This window comes from Poeciliopsis prolifica, unplaced genomic scaffold (assembly GCF_027474105.1).
Source record: "Poeciliopsis prolifica strain line A6 unplaced genomic scaffold, Auburn_PproV2 SCAFFOLD006, whole genome shotgun sequence".
In the NCBI taxonomy this organism is placed as follows: Eukaryota; Metazoa; Chordata; class Actinopteri; order Cyprinodontiformes; family Poeciliidae; genus Poeciliopsis; species Poeciliopsis prolifica.
The window spans coordinates 16,937,832-16,958,499 of record NW_026562381.1 but is presented as its reverse complement, the minus strand read 5'-3'; the positions used below and the strand labels follow the sequence as shown (position 1 = coordinate 16,958,499).

The 20,668-nt window shown below is 36.2% G+C and overlaps 2 protein-coding genes across 6 annotated transcripts in view; one reads left to right on the top strand and one right to left on the bottom strand.

Moving 5' to 3' along the window:
- Positions 1–10,097, top strand: part of LOC129360689 (N(4)-(Beta-N-acetylglucosaminyl)-L-asparaginase-like) — a 23,789-nt gene extending 13,692 nt beyond the window's left edge. For 2 of the 5 annotated variants that reach the window (XM_055031043.1, XM_055031039.1), the window contains exon 9: positions 2,564–2,771. In XM_055031043.1, the coding sequence (XP_054887018.1) occupies positions 2,564–2,664 (101 nt within the window). In that variant the 3' untranslated portion in view covers positions 2,665–2,771. Of the gene's footprint in view, positions 1–2,563; positions 2,772–3,820; positions 3,869–7,038; positions 7,523–9,837 lie in introns of those variants that run through there. The other 3 variants (XM_055031040.1, XM_055031041.1, XM_055031042.1) reach the window with 3 other exon arrangements.
- LOC129360688 (endonuclease 8-like 3) lies at positions 2,893–20,668 on the bottom strand. Its single transcript, XM_055031038.1, has 11 exons — positions 20,584–20,668; positions 15,615–15,723; positions 14,840–14,949; positions 12,048–12,182; positions 11,461–11,674; positions 10,667–10,741; positions 10,417–10,583; positions 6,940–7,103; positions 4,272–4,686; positions 3,788–3,962; positions 2,893–3,681 (listed from the first exon to the last, which is right to left on the bottom strand). Exons 2-11 carry the CDS (start codon positions 15,717–15,719, stop codon positions 3,499–3,501), a joined length of 1,743 nt encoding a protein of 580 aa, XP_054887013.1. The 5' UTR covers positions 15,720–15,723; positions 20,584–20,668; the 3' UTR covers positions 2,893–3,498.

The following is a 20,668-nucleotide window of genomic DNA, read 5'->3' as shown; positions in this document are numbered from 1 at the left end:
TTGAAACATTTCGTTATGCTTTCATTGATTCCATGCTGTTCAACAAAATGATAGCTTAAATAAAGTCTATCTAAGCTCAAAATTTACATATTTTTTTGCTTGATCTCCCCTTTTTTTGTATGTAAGGTCCTCTCCACAAATTTCTCCCTCATCTGTTGGAAAATCTTCCTTGCTTGCCTTCAGGTTTTCAAATAATTCTGCTTCCCACTGTATTTTTCTGATTCTTCTCAAGTCTTTCAGTACATAAAAGAAAAGCCATTGCTGCTCATTTTGCCTTTTGAGCTCAACACTGCCCCCTATCAGCGCTGCCTTCTGCCTCACCCTAAGAATTTTCACTGGCTGATGAGAAAGATTCAATGTCAAGTTTATAAACTATATTCATGAGATTGTGGAACTTCAGGTACATTTTGAATGAAACATGCTAAGCGATATAAAGACTGCCTGCTTCATTGACCATAAAAACTTCTGATTTATAAAGAAAACTGATTTACAGTGAAGTGTCAAACTGATTTTCCACTTATACTTGCATCCTCTGACTTTACGTTACTCTTTTTAACACATTTCCCCAACTGCAGTGCAAGCTCCAGGCACAGATGATAAAAACAGGTTATGTGAACAAAATTGGTAATTCTGTGTGGTTTTGCTTGATGCAGAATGTTATACATGAAGGTAAACACCAGAATAACTGTAAATGAGAATATATCCAACTCTAGACTGCAACATGATATTGTGAATAAAAGGTTAAAAGTTTTTTATGAATTTCAAAGCTCCTGGGAAAACTGAGTAAAATGTATATTTCCACCTGAATCGAGTGGAGATATAAAAGTCTTCAAAAGGAAGGAACGTTTTAGCTTTAGTTTTTTAACAGCTGTGTGATGTGAGATATGAACCAGTCAACAATCAGGATTCCTACATATTTGCCTGCAGACACCAACTCAAGCTTTGAACCATTACAAGTCTGATCTACAGATTTTGATTTGGAAAGTATCTTTTCTTTATTTTATTTTTTTGGTCACCATTCAGAACTAGTATAAAATTGAACAAAGTCTATTTGGAACGATCCAAAGGTAGTTGGAGATATGGCGCCAATGCCAGCATAAGAACATTAGATCCAAGAGCTAATCTGTTAAATTGTGACACCCTCTCTTTCTATTTTGTGGCCATTAAAAATTAGCAGATGTACAGAGTTTTTTAATGATGAAAACATAAAATCACCAAGAAAAAGGAAATAAATCGGCCAGTTTCTGGCACCATAATGTGGATGAGGAAAGTGAAGTCGCTGCCCATTGGGCGGAGACTGAGATCCATAAAAAACAAAACATTTTTAACAATCCTCATCTGAACACTGCGATGTACAGAAGAAAAAGCGACTTCTGGTTATGAGTGGGGATTTATCATAACTGTGAAAATACTTGACAAATTTTGATTTCTTATGAGTTTACATAAAATTTTTAATGTGAATTATTTTACCATTTTCTTCATTGTCATGAAAACATTAATACATTAACAAATATTATTAAATGCACTTAGTGAAGCCTGTTTCAATTGAGTGTTATTTAAGATAAATATGTTTGTGGGGTTATAATTACTGCAGTTACCTAAAAAAAAAAAAAACTATGCAAAGAAGTAATCAATACTTTTTAAATTATTACTGCAACAGAACTACAAAATAGTGTGATCAGATTTTAATTACATATGACTCACTCACTTTTTCCAATTAGGTGCCTTTTTGTCCGCAAGTGAAAGAACTGATTTATCTTTATTCTACAGATTTTGTTTTTACTTTAAACAAAGAAAAAATAATACAAAATAAAACAGAATACCAAACCTAAATTTCAACACATCAGTTCTGAAAACAAAATAAAGTTCCTTGTATATTATTATTTAAAAAAAAAAAAAAAAAACTTTTTTTTTCATTACCGATTTCTGATGAGAACATCACACAGATCTCAAGATATTAAAACCTGAATCTGAATCCATATTTTTCAAAGACATTAATGTGAATACTGGAGCAAAACATTGCTTTGTAAGCAGTGTTCACATTATGTGCTTAGGATTATAATGGTACAACTGATGGGTGAATTTTCTGTTTGATGTTTTAGAAAAATACTTTTTTTTTAAACAGAGGTTCTGCATTAGTTACATCGATTTATGTTTTCTCTAAAGGTTACTGGATCTGAGACACACATCAAAGTATCTTCTGCTTTTAGGTTTGTCATCCATTGTTCCTCCTGGAGCTCCCCCAAATCGGTCCAGCCCTCAAAATTTTGTTCTCATGGCAACAGTGGCAAACTTTGAAACCCACACATCTTTTGGCTTTCCTTCTTTAACGCAGGTCTTAATCCTCTTTCAGCTCCAAATAACACATTTTCCCTGATATTTACAGTTTAGTCACAATAATAGGAAAGAAGCAGCAGGATTAATATGTATCTTAAACGGAGGTAGAGAAAGGTCTCAACATGCATTAAACAGGAATGTAGGAAAAAATAAATGAAATCACGTTGTTTTAGTGATAATGAAGAAGAAGTGTTTCTGTCTAACAGGTGTGTTTATGTTTTCTCAGGTGCAGCGTGTAATAAGGTCCCCAGCCTCACACAGTTCCACTACATGGTGGCCGACTCCGAGTCAGACACAGCAGTCCTAAAATCTGTGCCTTGCTTTTAAACAAACTCAGTCACATTATCTCTGGATTACAAGGTGAATTTTTATTCTGATCATTTCTTTTGATAAAACAAGTATAAAATCACACCAATAAAACATTACAAAATAAATGGAAATATATTATTTTTTATTGGGTCATAATCTGAGGATGGATTATAATCAGGTGTCCTCATCAAAAGTTTTATTAATTTCAAATTCACACCACAAAGAAACTAATTATTATAGAGTCATTCAAAATGTTTTACCTTGTTTTTTGTATGTATATATACTTCAATGTTGCATCACACCTGTAAAAGTAATTTTATATTTTTTGTTGAGAATTATTTACAAAGAAGTCACCGACACTCTGCACAAGGAGGGCAACCAACAAAATGCTGCTCCAAAAGTAGCTGACTGTCAGGACTACAGGATTCAAGAATACTAATGAAATTGAAAGTTTAGGGGAAGGAAAAAGTGTGGTAGTAAAAGGTGTGCAATTATTAGGGAGAGAGTGCAGGTTTTTAAAGAAAACATAGACTGTGACTGAAGTCACACAGACGAATCCATGACATGAGCAAGAACTGAACTGTGTTACGAACCAGAAAAATCATTACATCTGAAAGACTGAACTGGTTTCAGGGTCTTTCATGTAGAACAAAGTAAGTTTTGCATTTCAGTCTGGAGATGCAGAGTTCCTGGAGTCTCTTTTTGACAGTTTGAAAAACTGTAAATAACCAGTAATATATCGCCTTATATGTATGTAATATCTTAGTTTCACATTTTGATTTCAGTGACTGAAATAGAGTTTTTCTATGATCTTTCTAATGTATTGAGATGCACCTGTGAGGCTTTGATGAGTTAGCAGCCAGGGAGGATGGAAAGTCCTGGCCTGTTCTCGGTCCACTGGAAAAAGTCGCATTGTTTACCCTTTTGAAAGCTGCAGGTGAAGAAATTCCTGCCATTGTTTGGACCCAGCTTCAGAACCGTCCTCATTAAACAGCGTTTCCCATGGTGACAAAAAGGAAAGTGCAAATCAGCCCACTGCAACAGCGGAAGGGGGGAGAAAAGTTGTTTCTTTAGTTTTAAACTTCTATTGTGGACAAGTTGAAAGAAAACCCAACAAAAAGAAGTTGGCTTTCAGTGTCACCTGAAAGAAGTTGCACTTGTTCTCTCTTGGCAGGGAGCAGGAATAAAACTGTCGTCCTTTATTCTCACCCTCCTTGTGGACCACTCTGAGGACGGTGGGACGACGATGGGATGAGCAACAAGGGGCACTGGGAGGAATGGAGGCTGCAGTGTTTGCTGCCTCTGTTCTGCACACACTGACAGAAGAAGAAACAGTCTTATTATTGTGAAATATGTTGCGGATGAAACACAGGAAATGCCTGTCACATCAACACTTATTAGCAAGCGAGGGCCATCTTTTCAGCCGCATGTAACAATGTTTGTTGGCAATTATTGTATATGGCCGCTGCAGTGCCATGGCAATACATTTTTGAACATTTTTTTAACAACGTTGCAAAGAATCTTTTTCCTAACTCATCTGCCTGAACTTGCAAACAAAAAAGAAAAAAAAAACTTATCTTATTATAAAGTTGTTCATTATTTGGCCAAGGAAGAGGTTCGCTCACCCTGAGTTGGGGGTTCCATTTGGAGGTTTGTTACTGGGAAGGAGGCTGTGATCAATTCTCATTTTCTTGGAAGGGTGACTGTAGGAGGCCAGTGATTCCCCCTTGGAGAGCTCTGCACTTTGCTTCTGCCAGCCACCAGAGGCATAATTGGCGCTTGTTGTCCCTTGGCAGAAGCTGTTTTTATACAAACCTCGTTCTGCCGCCAAGGAATTCAAATGACTGCCGGCTGGGGAGAGCGGGGACTTTACAGGCTTTGGCTTCTCAGTCATGTCGGAGAAAACGAGGGTGGAAGTCCCGAACGCAGACGTCCAGTTGACTTTGAGCTCCTCTCGCGGCTTCCTGAAGGCGTTGCAGGGGTATTTAATTAAATCAGCAGTGAAGGGCGATGCTTCAGTGCTAATGTCGTCTTTGTGAACTGTGGAGATGGAGCCAGAGTAAGAAACTCAATTTATGTTCAGCAGCTGCAGCTCATTCTGATGCACTGGCTGCTCTCACTAAAATCCAGCTTGTTGTTAGTTTAAAGTGGTTACCATAAAATTTAACAGCAAGCAGCACGACTGCCATGCTCTGTTTTTGAATAAAAGTACCATAATATACAGAGATGCAGAAATTGAGCCAAAGATTTGAAAATCTACCTGCTCCTAATAAACAATGAACTCTGAGTCAAAAAGAACAAGCAGAATATTTATTGATTCTGTTCCTCAAAAACCTTCAAAACAGAATTTTTATTTTTATGCATAAGCCTGTATGTGTTGATGCACACAAAGTAGGATTTTAAAGACTTTGCACAAAAAAATCATTTAATCAGAGTCAATATTACTGCCAGTTTTATGCTGTCAAGCCAAGATAAAACCATACCCCCCCAAAAATACACTGTGCTTGTTGGGATGGGAAAAAGGCAGCACTTTGATAAGACTGGTTGGAATATTTACGCTGTATTGTGAGGACCATACAGATGGTTAATAATTGCATTCATAAAATAAAAAATCAGGAGAAAAATTATCTTGATGATCTTTCAATGGCATACTTTGTTGAGCAATGTGAAGCTGCAGCAACATATTTACACCCAACTTTGATAAAATAAAAAAATTAAAAAATCTATCTGAGTGGATGTTGCTGCCATCTTCTGTTTCACCTATGCTTGGATATTATTTTATAAGTAAATAAAACAACAAAATAAATAAAAAATAATATACAAATAAGAAATGTTCACCTTTTTTAAAAATTTAAATTGAAAAATTTAACAGAAACTATAGTAACAGATTTGTAGCTTGCCAACTACACAGTGGATTTCCAGTAATTTGCATTTTTTAAATTCGCAGATTTGTCTGTGGAACATAACTACAATTTATTTGAAGAGAATTTGCCTATTTCCAGTTTTTTCCATAGAAGTTTAAAATATTTGAAAGAAAGTGCAGTTTGGGAAACTGAAATGCCTGGATGCTCTTTGACACAGTATTGGCTAAAAAAGCAGGTGATCCAGCTGCACCATTCATTTGTCTTTGGCATTGATTGGCTGAACCCAAAGGAGTGGAGATAAAGAAGACCTTTGATGTTAGCTTCTGTACTAGAAGCTGGTTTCTATTGAGTTTTAAAGCACATTGAGCAATATTTATGTTTGAACTACTAAATATGCAGTAATTCATGTTTTTATAGGAAGTCTCAAGTATTTCAGATTTGAGTTATTCGCAGGTGGTTGTGGTCCCTAACCTGCATGAAAACCTGTGGCCACAACGTTACTGTTATAAACATTGTTCATGTAATGAGATGTGACATTTTAGCAGCTTTAAAATCTGTTTAAGACCTTGGAGTACCTTCACACAAATAACTCTCCGGTTCCCAGCGCTCAGTCAGGTTCGTATGGAGCAAAATATGTTTATTATCTTCAAAGATTTTAGAGGAGTCCATAAAAAAATGCAACCAGTCTCATGTATTATTCTCATTCATGTCTAGTGGAAAATGTTGGGGTTTTACATAAACACAAGCTGTTTTAAAGTCTGGCTTCTCATGTCTATTATTTTAAAACAGCTCAGAGCAATATTGTAAAAATCCTGATGATTACAAGTGCAGTTTCTTTTGTACACTCCTCCTTTAGAAGTGAGAAATTCACTTCATGAGATGGGACCAAAGAGGATTTGTTGTGGCACTGATTGAATAAAAAATCCCTTAAATTCAAAGCTGTAAAAATGAAACTGCAGCCCCACAAAAAGCAGCTGTGAACTCATGTTATTCAGCTCTTCAATCTGCTGTGATCTTAAAAAAACAACAATTGATGTATTCCAAATCGAGCAGCATGGTCTCAAAGAGTTGAAGCTATTCAGCTGTAGTTTGGCTGCTGCTGCGGCGACAGAGCGAGGACGCGTCTTTCTGAGCAAAAGTTCAGTGCAGCCGTGAGCGTCTGAAGACAGCTGGAGGAAAATGACCAGCTGACAGACGTGGTCATTATTTGTGGAGCAACATACGGCCGCTCTCATCACAGAGGAGTCCGCCCAGTTGACTCCGGTCGCCACTGCCTCTCAAAGCATTGAAGCATTCTTGTCAAATTGCATGTTATTATTCTGCTACACAGCAAAAGAAAACTTGCTCTTATTTTATCGCTTGTTAACAAAGCTATTCTGTCACCCCATTAGATAATGGGACAGTAAAAAGACAGAAAATGTTCACTCACCCTCAGGTTTTGGAGTGAGGCATGCATCACAGGCTCTGGCTTCTGGCTGGTTGATGAGCGTGCAGAGTTGACAAGCCCAATCCTCTTCCTCCTTCTCAGCCACATCATTGCTGGTTCTGTTGTGAAACGCCCAACTGATGAGGCTGTTTCTAACTGGGAGCGCACTGGGAGAGCAACACAGAGCAGCCAAGGTGATTCTAGTAAGTCTCTGCAGCTAAAATAGACATTTTCCACAACTAAAGAGTAACAGAAAAATGTGCTTTATGTTCTTCGCTAGCGGTAGTAACTATAATGTAAACAGAACATAAAAGAATTACAAAATGTTCTTCCTTTGCGTCAAAAGGCATATGTTCATAACTTGTAACATTTTTGTTCGACCAAAAAAAGAACATCAAAGTACACAGGCTTGCCAAAAATCCACCTGGATTTAACTAAGCAAATACAAATTTATTGATAACTGGATGAGTGATTATCTTTCAGCTGGCAACAAGTTGTCAAACCCCAATGATGCAGCAGGTAGCTTCCCATTTCTTAGGGCTAGTCAACACAGGAACATTTTTATTTATTTTTATCTGAAATAGGACGGATAGTTTAAGTTTGACCCAATCATCCAACGGAAACAGCGTTTGGCCAGGCAGTGTGCAGCTTGGACAGGAGATGGTGAGCCTTCTAAGAGCTGCTGCATAGAAAAAGTCTGACTTCCAGTATTTGATCAGCTCTGATCAATAATCAGAGCTAAGAAGTTGTTCTGTTCCAATATCTGTTCAATTAATTTCAAACTTTCTCCTACAGACTTTATGCATTCAACAAGGCTTTTGTACTGTGAGTGGTTTTTATTTAGCATCTGATGCACATTGTTTATTCAAAAATCCCAACAAATCAGACAAAAGATGCGTTGGTAAGTTATGTTTTAATAAATCAGTGGCTGATCCTGTAAAATATTGGGGCAATACTTTTCATCTCCAATAGACAAACAACTGGATCCAACTTACTAAATTTTAAACAGAAGCAAGATTTTTTTTTTCTAAATCTATAAAAAAAAATTTAAAAAAACAGATTTACTATATCAGGTTTATATTTTCCATATGAAAATTGATTAAGGGTAGAAAAAAATTAAATCACCCTAAGTCTAACTGTGATCTCAATATAAAATACAACTTTTACATTTTATTATATTTTATAATGATGTTCTTTTGTTTAAAAAAAAAAAAGATTTCCTTGAGCTGATGGATATGAAAGATTCAACACAACTAAAACAGCAGCTTTTAAAAGAAATAATGGGAAATCTGAAGAAGAAGCTCATTTCAGTAATGAGTGGGTGGTAATGATAATGATCATAATGACTTCTTCATGCATCCATTTTGCTGGTATTGCTTCACTTTATGAAGGGGTTGTTTTTTATGAGCTCGGAGTCTCAGAAAAAGATTTTCATAAAATAAAAATCCAAGTAAGCTACAGAAGGATGCAGTAATTAATGTTGCGGTTCAAACATTGGATGCAGATATGAACGAACACAATGTGTTTTTTTTTAAAGAAGCTTGGAGCATAAATGTTCTCACTCTGACATGAAGCTGGGGTATGTTTGACAAAAAGGCAAATCTGCAGGAGGAGGAAAGAAGCAGTGGCTTTGGAAAACTTCTCACAGATTGCTTTATCAGCTGTGTAATGCATTGTAAAGGCTTTGCATCCTAACCCCTCAAAGCTTTGCTCAAACACAGCCCAGGAGGTGTTGAGCCTGTGCCCTGTCTGGCAAACACAGCCTTATATGCGCATTAATTCTCACCCCATAACACTTCCCACTCCCTGCCAAGCCCATCTGCCTGCAAAGATGGCCTCTGTGAATGTGAGCCTAACATCTAAAGCGTGGCGCTACTTCTGCAAAGTTAGGGTTTGGAACTCAGATTTGGCTCAGCCGACGCTTCCTGCTGGTGGGTGTGTCATATTTCTGATAAAGACGACAACAAGACAATTTCAGGGCTTTTAGGGTTCATGGGACCAGTTTCCAGATGGGAAATCGACGTTTCTGGCATTAAAATAAGATGTCACAAAATATTTCAGGGATTTTCTGCATTTTTCTTTTTTTTTTTTTGTGAAAACTGCTAAAAAAATAAATCCCAAAAAATAAATAGATAAATAAATTAGCTAGCGCCACAATGAGAGCTCACATCACACTGACTGTAAAATCTCTTCAGTGACTACCCATATGTTTTATTGTTTTTTCTTAATTAAGTTTATTTATTGTTCAATTTACTTTTATTCTACCAGTCCAGCAGAGCCCTCAAGGCTTTCATTTGGACCTGAAATAAAAAAACAAAACAAAAGAAAACCCAATAAAACACCTTATTAATTCTGGCCGTAAGCTTTGGAAGAAACCTGAGCACAGCTCATATTTGCTTTTTTATAAAAACCAAATAAAAAAAAAAATTCAGCTTGGCTTTCATTTGAATTTTAGAAATTTGGTTTTATTTTATTTATCAAATTTTGCTAATCAAATTTTAACATATCTTCATCAGCTTGTGTTGCATATTTTATTTTTTCTTAGTGTAATCAGTGATATTCATTGTTTTAATTGAGTTTTTACCATTACTTCGGATGTCACCGTAAGTGAAGCATAATTTTATTTCTAAATATTTTTTTTTTATCTTTAAGCGTTTTACGTTGCTCATATCAGTCCCTGTGTTTCCTCATTTACATTTTCTATTGTACTTTCTTAAATCTTGTCGGAGCAGAAATACGTTAAAGCGTTGTTTTTAAGGGAAAAGATTTCTGGCGCCAGAAAGGTCGATCTGACCCGATTTTATCTGGAAAGTACAAAATGTTGGACCAAAACTCGAGTTGGAAAGTAAGCTGTTTAGATAGATAAGAACAACAACTATTAATAATTGACTTGTTTTTCAGTTCTGAGATGGAGCAGATGTTCAAGAAGAGGTCAGTCAGAAATTCGTGGAAACTCCAACACACACTCAGTCAATGGGCAGCCAGAATCTTGACGCAAAACCGACGTCATTGGAAGCTATAAGAATGTCTGTAGACAAAGAACGGAGAGATTTTGGGGACTTTGATTTTGAGACTTTGAGATTTGAGAAACTATGTTTTGTATGATGCATCCGTGGTAGAAGAATGTGTTAATAAATCTCCCGACCCGTCATGGCTGGCAGTAAGAACTCGTCTCTGTGGTTTGTTATGTTTATCTACATATTTGAGAGTTTTTTCGCCTCACAATTCTCCAATAATCTTCTTCAAATTACATTTTTATGTAATTACCTAATTATTAGTATTTAATCTACTTATTGCAGCATTTTAAGAATGGATTTTAGTTGAGTTTGCATGATTGATTCTTTCTGTTACATTTGATTATACTCATCAATAATTAGAAGACAATGATTAATTCATTAAACACCCCAAACCTTCAAACAAGCAGCTTTTACAGGAATGCAAAACAATAGTTTCTCCGTCAAAAGCCTACAAGGACGGTACCTGACGTCCAATCCGGTGGGATCTCCCTTCTGACAGCGCTCACAGAAGTACGTCATCCTGCCGTTGTCTCCGAGACGACAGACTGTAATGACATGGGAGCACTGGCCACAATGGGGACGCTTGTAGACTTTGTAATGTTTGTAGAGAGGAGAGCCGGATTTGCGACACTGAGAAAGATGAAGAAAAAAACAAGATTGTCAAAGGTAAAAGTAGCTTTTAATAACAGCATTTTACTTACAAAATGACCAACCTTGTAAAACAAAAGAGTAAAATCACGAGTCATCTTCACTAAATGGTGGATTTGTATGTTTGTCAACTGTTGAACCTAGAAATGAAGTTTTCCATGAAACAACAAAAAGACATTCAGAGTCAGTAAGGCTACACAAACACCTAAACCATGAAAAAATAGATATGGATAGAGGCAGAGGTCAATGATTCAAAAGATAAAAACTGCATATTGTATATTCATGGGGATTGCAGCAACTTTGCATAAGAGAGAAAAATATATTTTTTGCTCTTTTAGGGACTTGGAGGCTTGATAATGGAGGGGAAGCTTATAAACATTAGGCAGCCCCAGGAGAAGACGGGGCTAAAAGTCCGAGATTAATGTTTTGGTCCAGCGTGCCGATACACTCTGAGGAGGCCAGTCAGCCTTGTACAACAAATCCTCAAGTAATAGTTGAGTATTAGAAGTTTTTACACCACGAAGCATCCAATCAGTAACAGATAGGTCAATAAAGTTCTCAATGTGATCCTCATCAAAATAACAACTTTATTAATGTTTATTTAATAACTCCATGCAGCTAACCGGAGGGAGAATCCTCTTGGGTCTGTCTGCAGTCATATGCATTCAAAGTGCACAAAAAGATGGAATATATGTGCCGCAATGCGCTTGTTTGTCTTATCCCCTTTTCACCTTCCTCATTTCCATGCAGCTCTCAGAAATACATGAGCTTCCGCTATTCTTCCCTGTGAGTGTTGTCTTGCATTTTTACCCTCATTTTTTATTCCTCTGCTGAACACAATCCATCATTTCTTCTATACCTTCACGGCTGGGTGGAGGCCCGAGTCAAACAGGGCTTCGTTTTTAATGATGTTGCCGACTCCTGGCATGACGGCTTGGTCTAGGAGAACGTCGCAGAGCATCCTGCTACCCTGGCTCCTCACCGCCTCCTCGGAGCGGGAGCAGCTGAACCTGGAGGAGCACACATCCAGACTCTCCATGGCCCTGACCTTCTGCTCGCAATCCTCCGTCAACCTGCAGGAAATACAGTTCCCCAGCACCGGGAGGATTTAGAAAATACATCGCTGCTGTTTTCACTCCAGGTCAACTGGAGATCTAGAGAGGTTATACATTTCTAAATTGTTTGAGGTTGTTTATTATTAGCCAAAAGAGCGTAGGTGAAATTCTCAGACAGTAAAAATGATTGTATGTCTTGCGTCTGAGCATAACACATGAAAGACTATGATCAGGACAAATGCCGAACAAAGAAGGCAGCATTTTTCATGCAACAATAGCCACTGTCTTCAGAAGCAGCCTAATGTAGGACATCCTCACTAAATCAGACGCATACCCCAAGGTGAACTCCTGTCACCTCAATCTATCTTGCCTCCACTGTTGTCCCCATTACCTTATTTCCACTGTGCTGTCATAGAAGGCCACAGTGTCGTCGCTAAGGCGTATTTCCAGCACTGCTGCAGAGCCCGCTACAACCTTCCTCTGAGCCGGATTTATACGGATTGATCCATTCATGCCGAAGTGGATTCTAAATGTTGAAAGAGAGAAAAGTGGAAAATAGTTTTAAGTGTTGAATATCTGATTTTAATTAGAGTTTGACAAAATAAAGAAATATGGTTCTGGGAACTGAAGATTTGAGTTGGGGCTGAATGCGCAAAATAAGAAATTTTACCACTGAAACTTGTCATAACAATATCGACACCATCAAATATTTTCTTTCTTTACCATTACACAAACCATACTGTAAGATTTGGTATCTCAGTCAATGAAAACATACATCAGGTGTGGTCAATGAGGACAGACGGATGATTATGGATGGATGGATGATGAATGAATTACAGATTGGCGATGTTTATAGAGGGATTGATAATTATGGATAGACAGATGGATGAAAAATGAAATGAAATTTCTGTAGTTTTACAGATTTCCTCCTACTGGTGGAGGCTGTTTTTAAGCTGATTCATTATCAATCTAAATAACTGGCCAAGAAATTTTTTTACAGATAAACAAGACATGAATAAAACTAAAAATCAGCAATTACTAAAACTGAACATGTTCTTACTACGAGAGGATAATATATATTTGAATTAGAGACCTTCTAACTTCTTACAGAGACAATGTTTCTTTCAAAAATAAGTTCAACTGCCACAGCAAACATTTTGCCTCCATAAAAGATGCTATTTACAAGTTTAGCCGTTAAAGAACAAGGTTACTGTATTGAACCATTTAATGAAAAGCCAGGGAAAAGAAACCTGTGAAAGCTTTGGAATCATTGGTATTTCTGAACAAATTATTTATTTGTTTGTAAAAAAGGCAAAATATAAGTGAAAAAAAATTATAAATTGTTTTGGAACATTGAGTAAGGTGCAGACTGTGAAGCCTGAAAACCTGGGAGTTTTTGACTTTTCCCAGATGCCACTTAGGAGTGAGGTCTTCCAGTAAAGGACATCAAATTGAACGAATTGCTCTCTAAAAATATATATATAAAAGCTGTTCCTGAAAAGGGAAGATTGGTTGACGTGAGCAAAGCCTCAATTACAGCAACTTTCAGTGGACCCGAAAGCACCTTATTCTCCACATGCTTGATGTTAGAAAAAGCTACAAAAGCTTTTCTAAAGAGCTAGGGTGTCATCGTTCCACAATGAGGAGAAAAGGTTCAAATGGAGGAAATTCAGCACTTTTGCTGCTGCTGCTGTGAGTGGGTATTCTGCTAAAATGATAGCAACAACCAGACATAAAAATCTGGAAAAAGGGAAGAAATGCTCAAAGGTAATGGAACAAAACTGCTTTATTCTGCTACTACTGCTAAACCTATCCCACACAATCGACTGGACACGCTTATCCTTGCAGATTTGTGGAGGGGAGGTGGAATAAAAACCTTTTACAGTGGACCCCCAACTAGTCATGGTTCAGTATTCACACATTTTAATCTGGAAATTATTGTGCGAAAATCTTTCTATTTGGAGAAGTTTTTATAGAGCATATCTAAAATATTTGACAGATAATCCTTAGAAAGCTAGAATACCTCGACAATGCCACATGACACGCTATTAGCTAGCTGCACATTTGCAAAGCAGCTAATCCAGGAGTCACATTTGTTTTCCTTGGTGCTGATTGGTTGTAGACCCAAGAACCAAGAAAGTTGATGTGAACTTCTGTGGACATGCTGGTTTCCACTTTGTGCATCGATATATTTTAAAAAGGGAGTATTATGCAAAGTTTTATTTTTTGAGCTTTATTGTGCTGTAAATTTGTACTATATGCATGGAAAATACATTACACCCCCATTCTAAGGTACATTTGGTGTTTGAACTATTAAAATAAGTGTTTTAAATGGAGATCTAGAGTGTTGATGACTGTTAGTCTCAAACTTCCACGAAAACAGGGATTTCCAACATATTAGAAAACCTAAAGTAGAAATACTCAGTTTGTTGCTTGAAAAAAAAAAAGCCTCAAAAAGAACAGATTAAAAAATTGGACCAACAAAAAAAGTCAGTACCAAAGTCTACAATCTGATACTAAGTGGAGGATCAGGCAATGATCCAAAACCCAGCAGACGAGCTGACAAGTAAAAAGCACATCCACCTTGAAAGGTAACAACCTTCATGTAATCAAAACATCTGTTCATGTTCAACTCATACAGGGGGGTCAACAGTGTGAAGGGAAGGTCCATGGTTTGAAGGCACAATATGAAAGTCATTTATATTGAAATGTCAAAAGAAAACAGAACATTTAAAAAAGAAACTAAATTTACATTTATTTCTTCATCATCAATAATTTGTCTTCCAACTTATTATAATAAAAGAACAACAAAAAAAACCCAACTTTTCATTTGTTTTAATGTATTTGAATTTTTTTTTCCAAAAAATCTACCAGAATATATGAACATAATTTTATAGATCCAGACTTTGACTAAGTTGTTCTAACAGACTAATAAGTTTAGTAAATTTAACCATCATGAATTATCTTTCCAGGTCACAATTATGCTCAACTTTGCATTGGTCTGTCACATAAACCTCTAATAAAATACACTGAAAGTTGTAGTTGTATTGCACTGTGTTAAATGTGACTGTGTATTAGCAAGGCTATTGGGCAAGGCTGGGGATGTGGTGAGGATCAAACCATAATGATAAGTCTATTGATCATGTCAGAAGCCCTCATTTAATCTTGAAAAGTTTACTTTACCTCAAGGCTCTTAAGCCAAAGTACATGAAGAGCTCCTTCCCAAGAGTTTCCACACCGGTGTACTGACATCCAGAGAAACTGTGGAAGATGTTTGTCTCTGTGTTGTTTTTCTAAAAAGACATAGCAGCTTGATTAACATTTAACACTGGTACTGAGTGACAGACTGCATTTTTCATAAACTTTCATTGTCAAGCCCTCAAGAAAAAACAAAAAAACAATGCAGCTCACACAATAAAACATTACACATCGCATTGTTATAGACCAAAATAAATATTTGTTGTCCCAAAGTTATTCAACATTATACAAAAGTTAATGAGGTGTATTTACGAGAAAAGGAAAATGTTTAGTTTTCCTCTCCACTGTCGCCACATGCTCACCTGGAGGAGTGAATGCTGCAGTCTTACCTTCACCATGTTGTTTGATAGCTAGGATCACTTGGAATGGATAAAAATTTACTTTTTTATAGATTTTTTAAAAATGCATACAGTTCTTAATAAATATTGTAATTAGCTGGACAGTGTTACTGGACAATTCAAGACTAAAACAAGTTAAATCTTTCTCAAATGTGAGTAACGGAAAATTCCCTCTGCAAAAGTTACTATAAGTTACTGTCAGAACAGTCTGTGGCTGGAATTGTTATAAATGGGGAAATTCTTTAAAACTTCCAAGTCAGTACCAGAATAATAAATCCAGCTTCTATGTGCCATGCATTTCAATTTATCCGGATGAATGAGGTTACAGAGTGAACCAATGTAGAAACAGGCCGTCAACTCACAGCTGACGCGGTCAAAGTTCCCCTCACTTCCTTCACTTTCTGACCCGTCCGGACCTTCGAGCGGATCTTCTCTCCGTTCAACGTGCAGCCTGGACCTTCCACCATCCTGCTGAACACAACCCGGAGCCTGTCGAACCAATTCCGAACCAGCCACAGCTCAAACACCCACTAACAGTTCAGATAAGCAGCTTCTCAGCGTTTGTTGACGTTTATTTGCCCGCCATACGATTCACAGGCGCGCATGCGTAGTGTGGTTCATAGTACTCCGGATGGAACTATTAAAGAGACAGTAACCGATTTTTCCGGCACATAAATGCTTGTTAATCGCCTTTCCCTCCGGAAAAATATATATTTATGTTGAAAAAATAAACAATGCCTATTTTATAATTACACAGCTACAAAAAAATAAAATAATGACAAACAACTAAAAATAATGAGGACATTTTCACTTAGTATCGTCTGTCCATGGTTTTATAATGCTAAATATTTCCCTAGCAGATTACTTTTATCTTTACTTATTTGTTATGCTTAAATGCTTCAGATAATCGAATAAATGTTAATGTCAGACAAAGTTAACACGAATAAACTGAAAATGTGGTTCTCAGATAATGATTTCATTTATTAAGATACATATTCATAATTGTTATTCATTTGTATTTGATCAATTTATGCATAATAAAAAAAAGAATTTTACAGTGAGCAAAGAAGCCGATTAAAATCCAATTTCCTCAGCTTAATATTACATTACAAATGTATAATTCATGGTAAATATGAGCAATTCCCTTTAAATTTCACTTGAGGGCGATATTGTATCATTGTTATGCCTGAATTTGCCGAGAGTATGGGCGGACAGACAGACAGACAGACAGATAAATAGACAGACAGACAGACAGACAGACAGATAGATAGATAGATAGATAGATAGATAGATAGATAGATAGATAGATAGATAGATAGATAGATAGATAGATAGATAGATAGATAGATAGATAGATAGATAGATAGATAGATAGATAGATAGATAGATAGATAGATAGATAGATAGATAGATAGATAGATAGATAGATATAAAAACATTTTTCTTATGCAGTGTTGCCAACAGAACTCCTTCATTTGAAGAATTTATTATTATTATTTTTTTAATTCATGTTCTCCAGTCAAGTGTTCAGCCATGGCACAGGCATTTTGCTTGTTAAAACCAGCTGCTCTCTCCATTCAGCTCTAATGTACGGACGTAAAAGCAGCGTATTCCTGCAGGGTTTTGTTCTCCCACAAGGTGCCACATAGCAAAGAATAAAGGGCAACGACCATGTGATCTCACCTAATTAGAGTCACAGCTGGTTCAGATTCAGGCTGAGTCTTTGAACATTCAGAGCAGCACAAAAGAAATACATTACTTTCCAAAAAATGACAACTTGAAAACAATAAAATGAAAGCTATAACAGCAGAATCAAGTGCCTCCACAGAAAAAAAACACACAGAGACACTCAGGGAGATTATAATGAGCAATATTCCTTATAAACAGTATATTCTAAGCACCCTTAAACACAAATATGTCTTGTCACATTCACTTTAAATAATGCACATATTCTGAGAAAAGTAGCGGCACAGGCTAAAGTTGAGATATATTTGAAGAATACATGACAGTACCATAAGAATGAAAAAAGCTCATGATTGTTTTGAGGTCAGATTCTAAACTAAATCTATTTTTTTCCTCTAAAATACACCACTTAAATGTATATTGATCACATGCCTAATTAACTAATTTAATTAACTTTGATGAAATTGCAGGCATTAACTGAAAGGCTTAGGTTTTCCATTTCTGAGGTACAAACTGTGAGTCATAAAGGACTGTAGATGTAAGCTCAGGTGTGAGTATGATGGGCCGACACAGCAACTTCAGTTCTTAAATTTAATTAAAGCTTTTAAGTCTCTTAACAGATTTGTCTAATTATCTCAAGACCCTAAAAAAAAACTACTTCTCATTCTGCTAATAGTCTCTTCCTAATTGTTCTAGTGAGTCTTCTAATTGTTAAATAAAACCTTAGACTTGCAGCTAATGTTTCTCAGGATGTTCTCAGAGCAAACATATATTTTGCTATTCTCATTTGTTTTATTTTGTTGGCTCAGTAGTAATATAAATAATAATAAAAAAATCTGTTAATAATATGTGTTTTAAAATCACTGTTGCATGCTGGATAAACACTAAAGTGAAATATTACTTTCTTTTTATAGAACAATTGACAGCCAATTAAACGGCTTTGATTATCATGAGGACCAGACTGCTGATTGCATGCTTTGTTGGTTCACCACAAAGAGCCATGAAAATCATACGTCCATGCTTTAATCATTTTAACTGTGAGCATTTTTAATTACATTAAACTGCATGGGAAGCAAAAGAAAAAAGATTCAGTTGCTTCTGTGGAGGAGGGAAGCTTAACTGCAGATGGAGATGTGTTGCTATGCAACTGGGATTTCATCACCAGGGTCACATTTGACTGTCTGTCTCCAGCAGCTTGGCAGGATGTGATGACTGCTATTTTTAAAACATTTTATTTACCTATTAAATCTCAAAATTTCCTAACTTACATAATGCAGCAGAGTCATTTACGGTTTATGTATGTTGTTTAGGGAATGGGCGACTTTTGACCAACAAAGACCTGAATATAGTGTCTCTAAATAAATATCTGTATCAAGTGGTTGAAAATAATATTCAGAACAAAAATAAAACCCCATTAATGTAAGAAAGAATGGAAAAATCAAATATGTATAAATCTAGCTCATGGATAGATTTATATAATCAGATAAATCTGATTATATTTTTATTTGAGATAATTCATGTGTGGACTGACATAAATTCCACCTATAAGAGATCTTTGATGATCTGACCTCATCAAAGAACACCACTGTGATTGTGAAACATTTTCAGGAGAACTTCTCAGGAACATGAAACCAACATCCTCTAAATATTTTAAGGAGCTGAGGTTGACAGTGTGTTAATGTCATGTGGTCCTGGAGGCAACTGTGGAGACCCAGGAAGTTATTCCACTGTCCTCACACTCTGCTCATGATTGGTTTCAGAGTCGCTGCAGGAGAACGGCCCTGAACACTGACTTCTCACACCTCTCTATGGACATCTTGAATTCAGTCATTCAAAACCACAGCAAAAAGCAGAAACACCAGACTGGAACAAGTTTCTGGTTAAGGTGCATCATTCTAAACTTCTTTTAGGGTGATGCACTTAACTTATCTATTTGTATTGTATTTAATGATATTAAAAGAAATGCTATAGAGTCCAGAGAAAACTACCCTTTTATTGCATATTGCAAAACAATAAAATTACAACAAACTTTCATAATTTTTTTTTTCTGTAAATGTTATATTTTTTAAAACTTGAGAGATGCTCATATCATAAATTACTTGGTCATGATGGAGGATTAGAAGTCCCTTTACAAAACAAAACATTCAGCACAAAAATATTCATCTACAAAGGTTTTAGTGACAAAAACCAAAAGTTGTGGTAGACAGCAGATTTACTAACAGAAGACAAAAGGTCAAGTTTAGTTTTTTGGCTTCATTTTATCCAGCACAAAATGGCTGCAAGAAAAGAAATTAATAAACGTAGGCTGTTGTGAACAAGTCTACCCTCTAGATGGCACTATTTCCATTTTAATTCAGCTTTACTCTCCCCTGATAATGATTGGATGAAAACACATTCCTCATCCCCATCACTGGCATCAGGCTTTATTTTTCACTGGGGACTCGGCAGAACATGACTGTATTAGTATAAATCAAAGTGTTTGGCTCGTTAGGATCATCTGAAAGCTGCTGGTGTCACAAAGAGAACTAAAACTACAGCTTAAATCATTATTTTAACTCTATTACCCTCTCAGTGCATCACAGACTCAGTCTGATTTAATAATGGTACATTTAATTGGATATAAATAATGACACCCGTAGTTAAAGAGACCAAGCACTGTCAGTGAGAGCGTAAAATCAGCCTTTGATCAGAATGAAAAGCTAAGGTGTTCCCTTGCTGAAGGGCGTGTTAGCAAGACATAAACAAGGTTCCTGTAATGCAGATCATATCTCATCTCCAAAAAGCCATGTGAACATGAAGCTCTGGGCAAAGAAAATCAGCTTTTTCCAACATTGTTCTTGTTTTATTCAGTAAGGGAAGTTTTTTTCACAGAAATTTCACGTTTAAGATAAGCAAACAGGATTATGCTGAACAGCCCCTGGCCAACAGGAAACAAGGAAGGAAATAAAAGCAGCAAGCTTAAAGGGAAGATAAATAACTGCAAAGCTTTCTTATAGTTAACATAAATATCCCTGATTTGGCATTTTTCAATCCACCACAATGATTAAAACAAGCAAAGCAAAACAAATACAAGCTCTTTACACATAATGTGTTATACTGTTTTAATAGATATTGCAAATATCTATTAAATAGACACTTAGTTGTAGAGTTAGTTTGCCAATTCATTGTGCAACTGCAACATTTTCTAAATAAATTGAATCAAAAAATAAATAAAAAAAATTTCAGCTGAAATAAACTTTCTAAAATGAAAAGAGGGAAAGTTAGAGCCGTTGTGACATTTTCCTCAGAAACAGAAATGCTCTGCATGCCTCCCTGTTGATTTCAGGGAAAATACTATTAGTAATTACATTTTTCCCAGGGAGGATTTTTGAAGCTCTTTGTTTATTAAGTCAAAACAAATCAAGCCCTACCAAATCACTGATTGATTAAGTAAACATTTCTTTTGATGATTTTGGATTTAAGTGACTTATTTTTGAAAGTTTTTTCATCAAACAGTCTTGTCTTAGGTTTATTCACAGCTCATTGATCATTGCTCACATCTTAAGTGCTGGAACTCATAAATCACCTTTAATACTTAGATTAATGTTAGGAACACACCTACTTTTAGTATTTATAATTTCTATGCAAAAAAGAGAAACAAATAGTTACCTTTTAGTAAAAGGCTTTTACCCAGTTGAGGAATTTGTAATATTTCCAGATTATGATCTGACGCAGGTAAAGGGACAAAACAAAG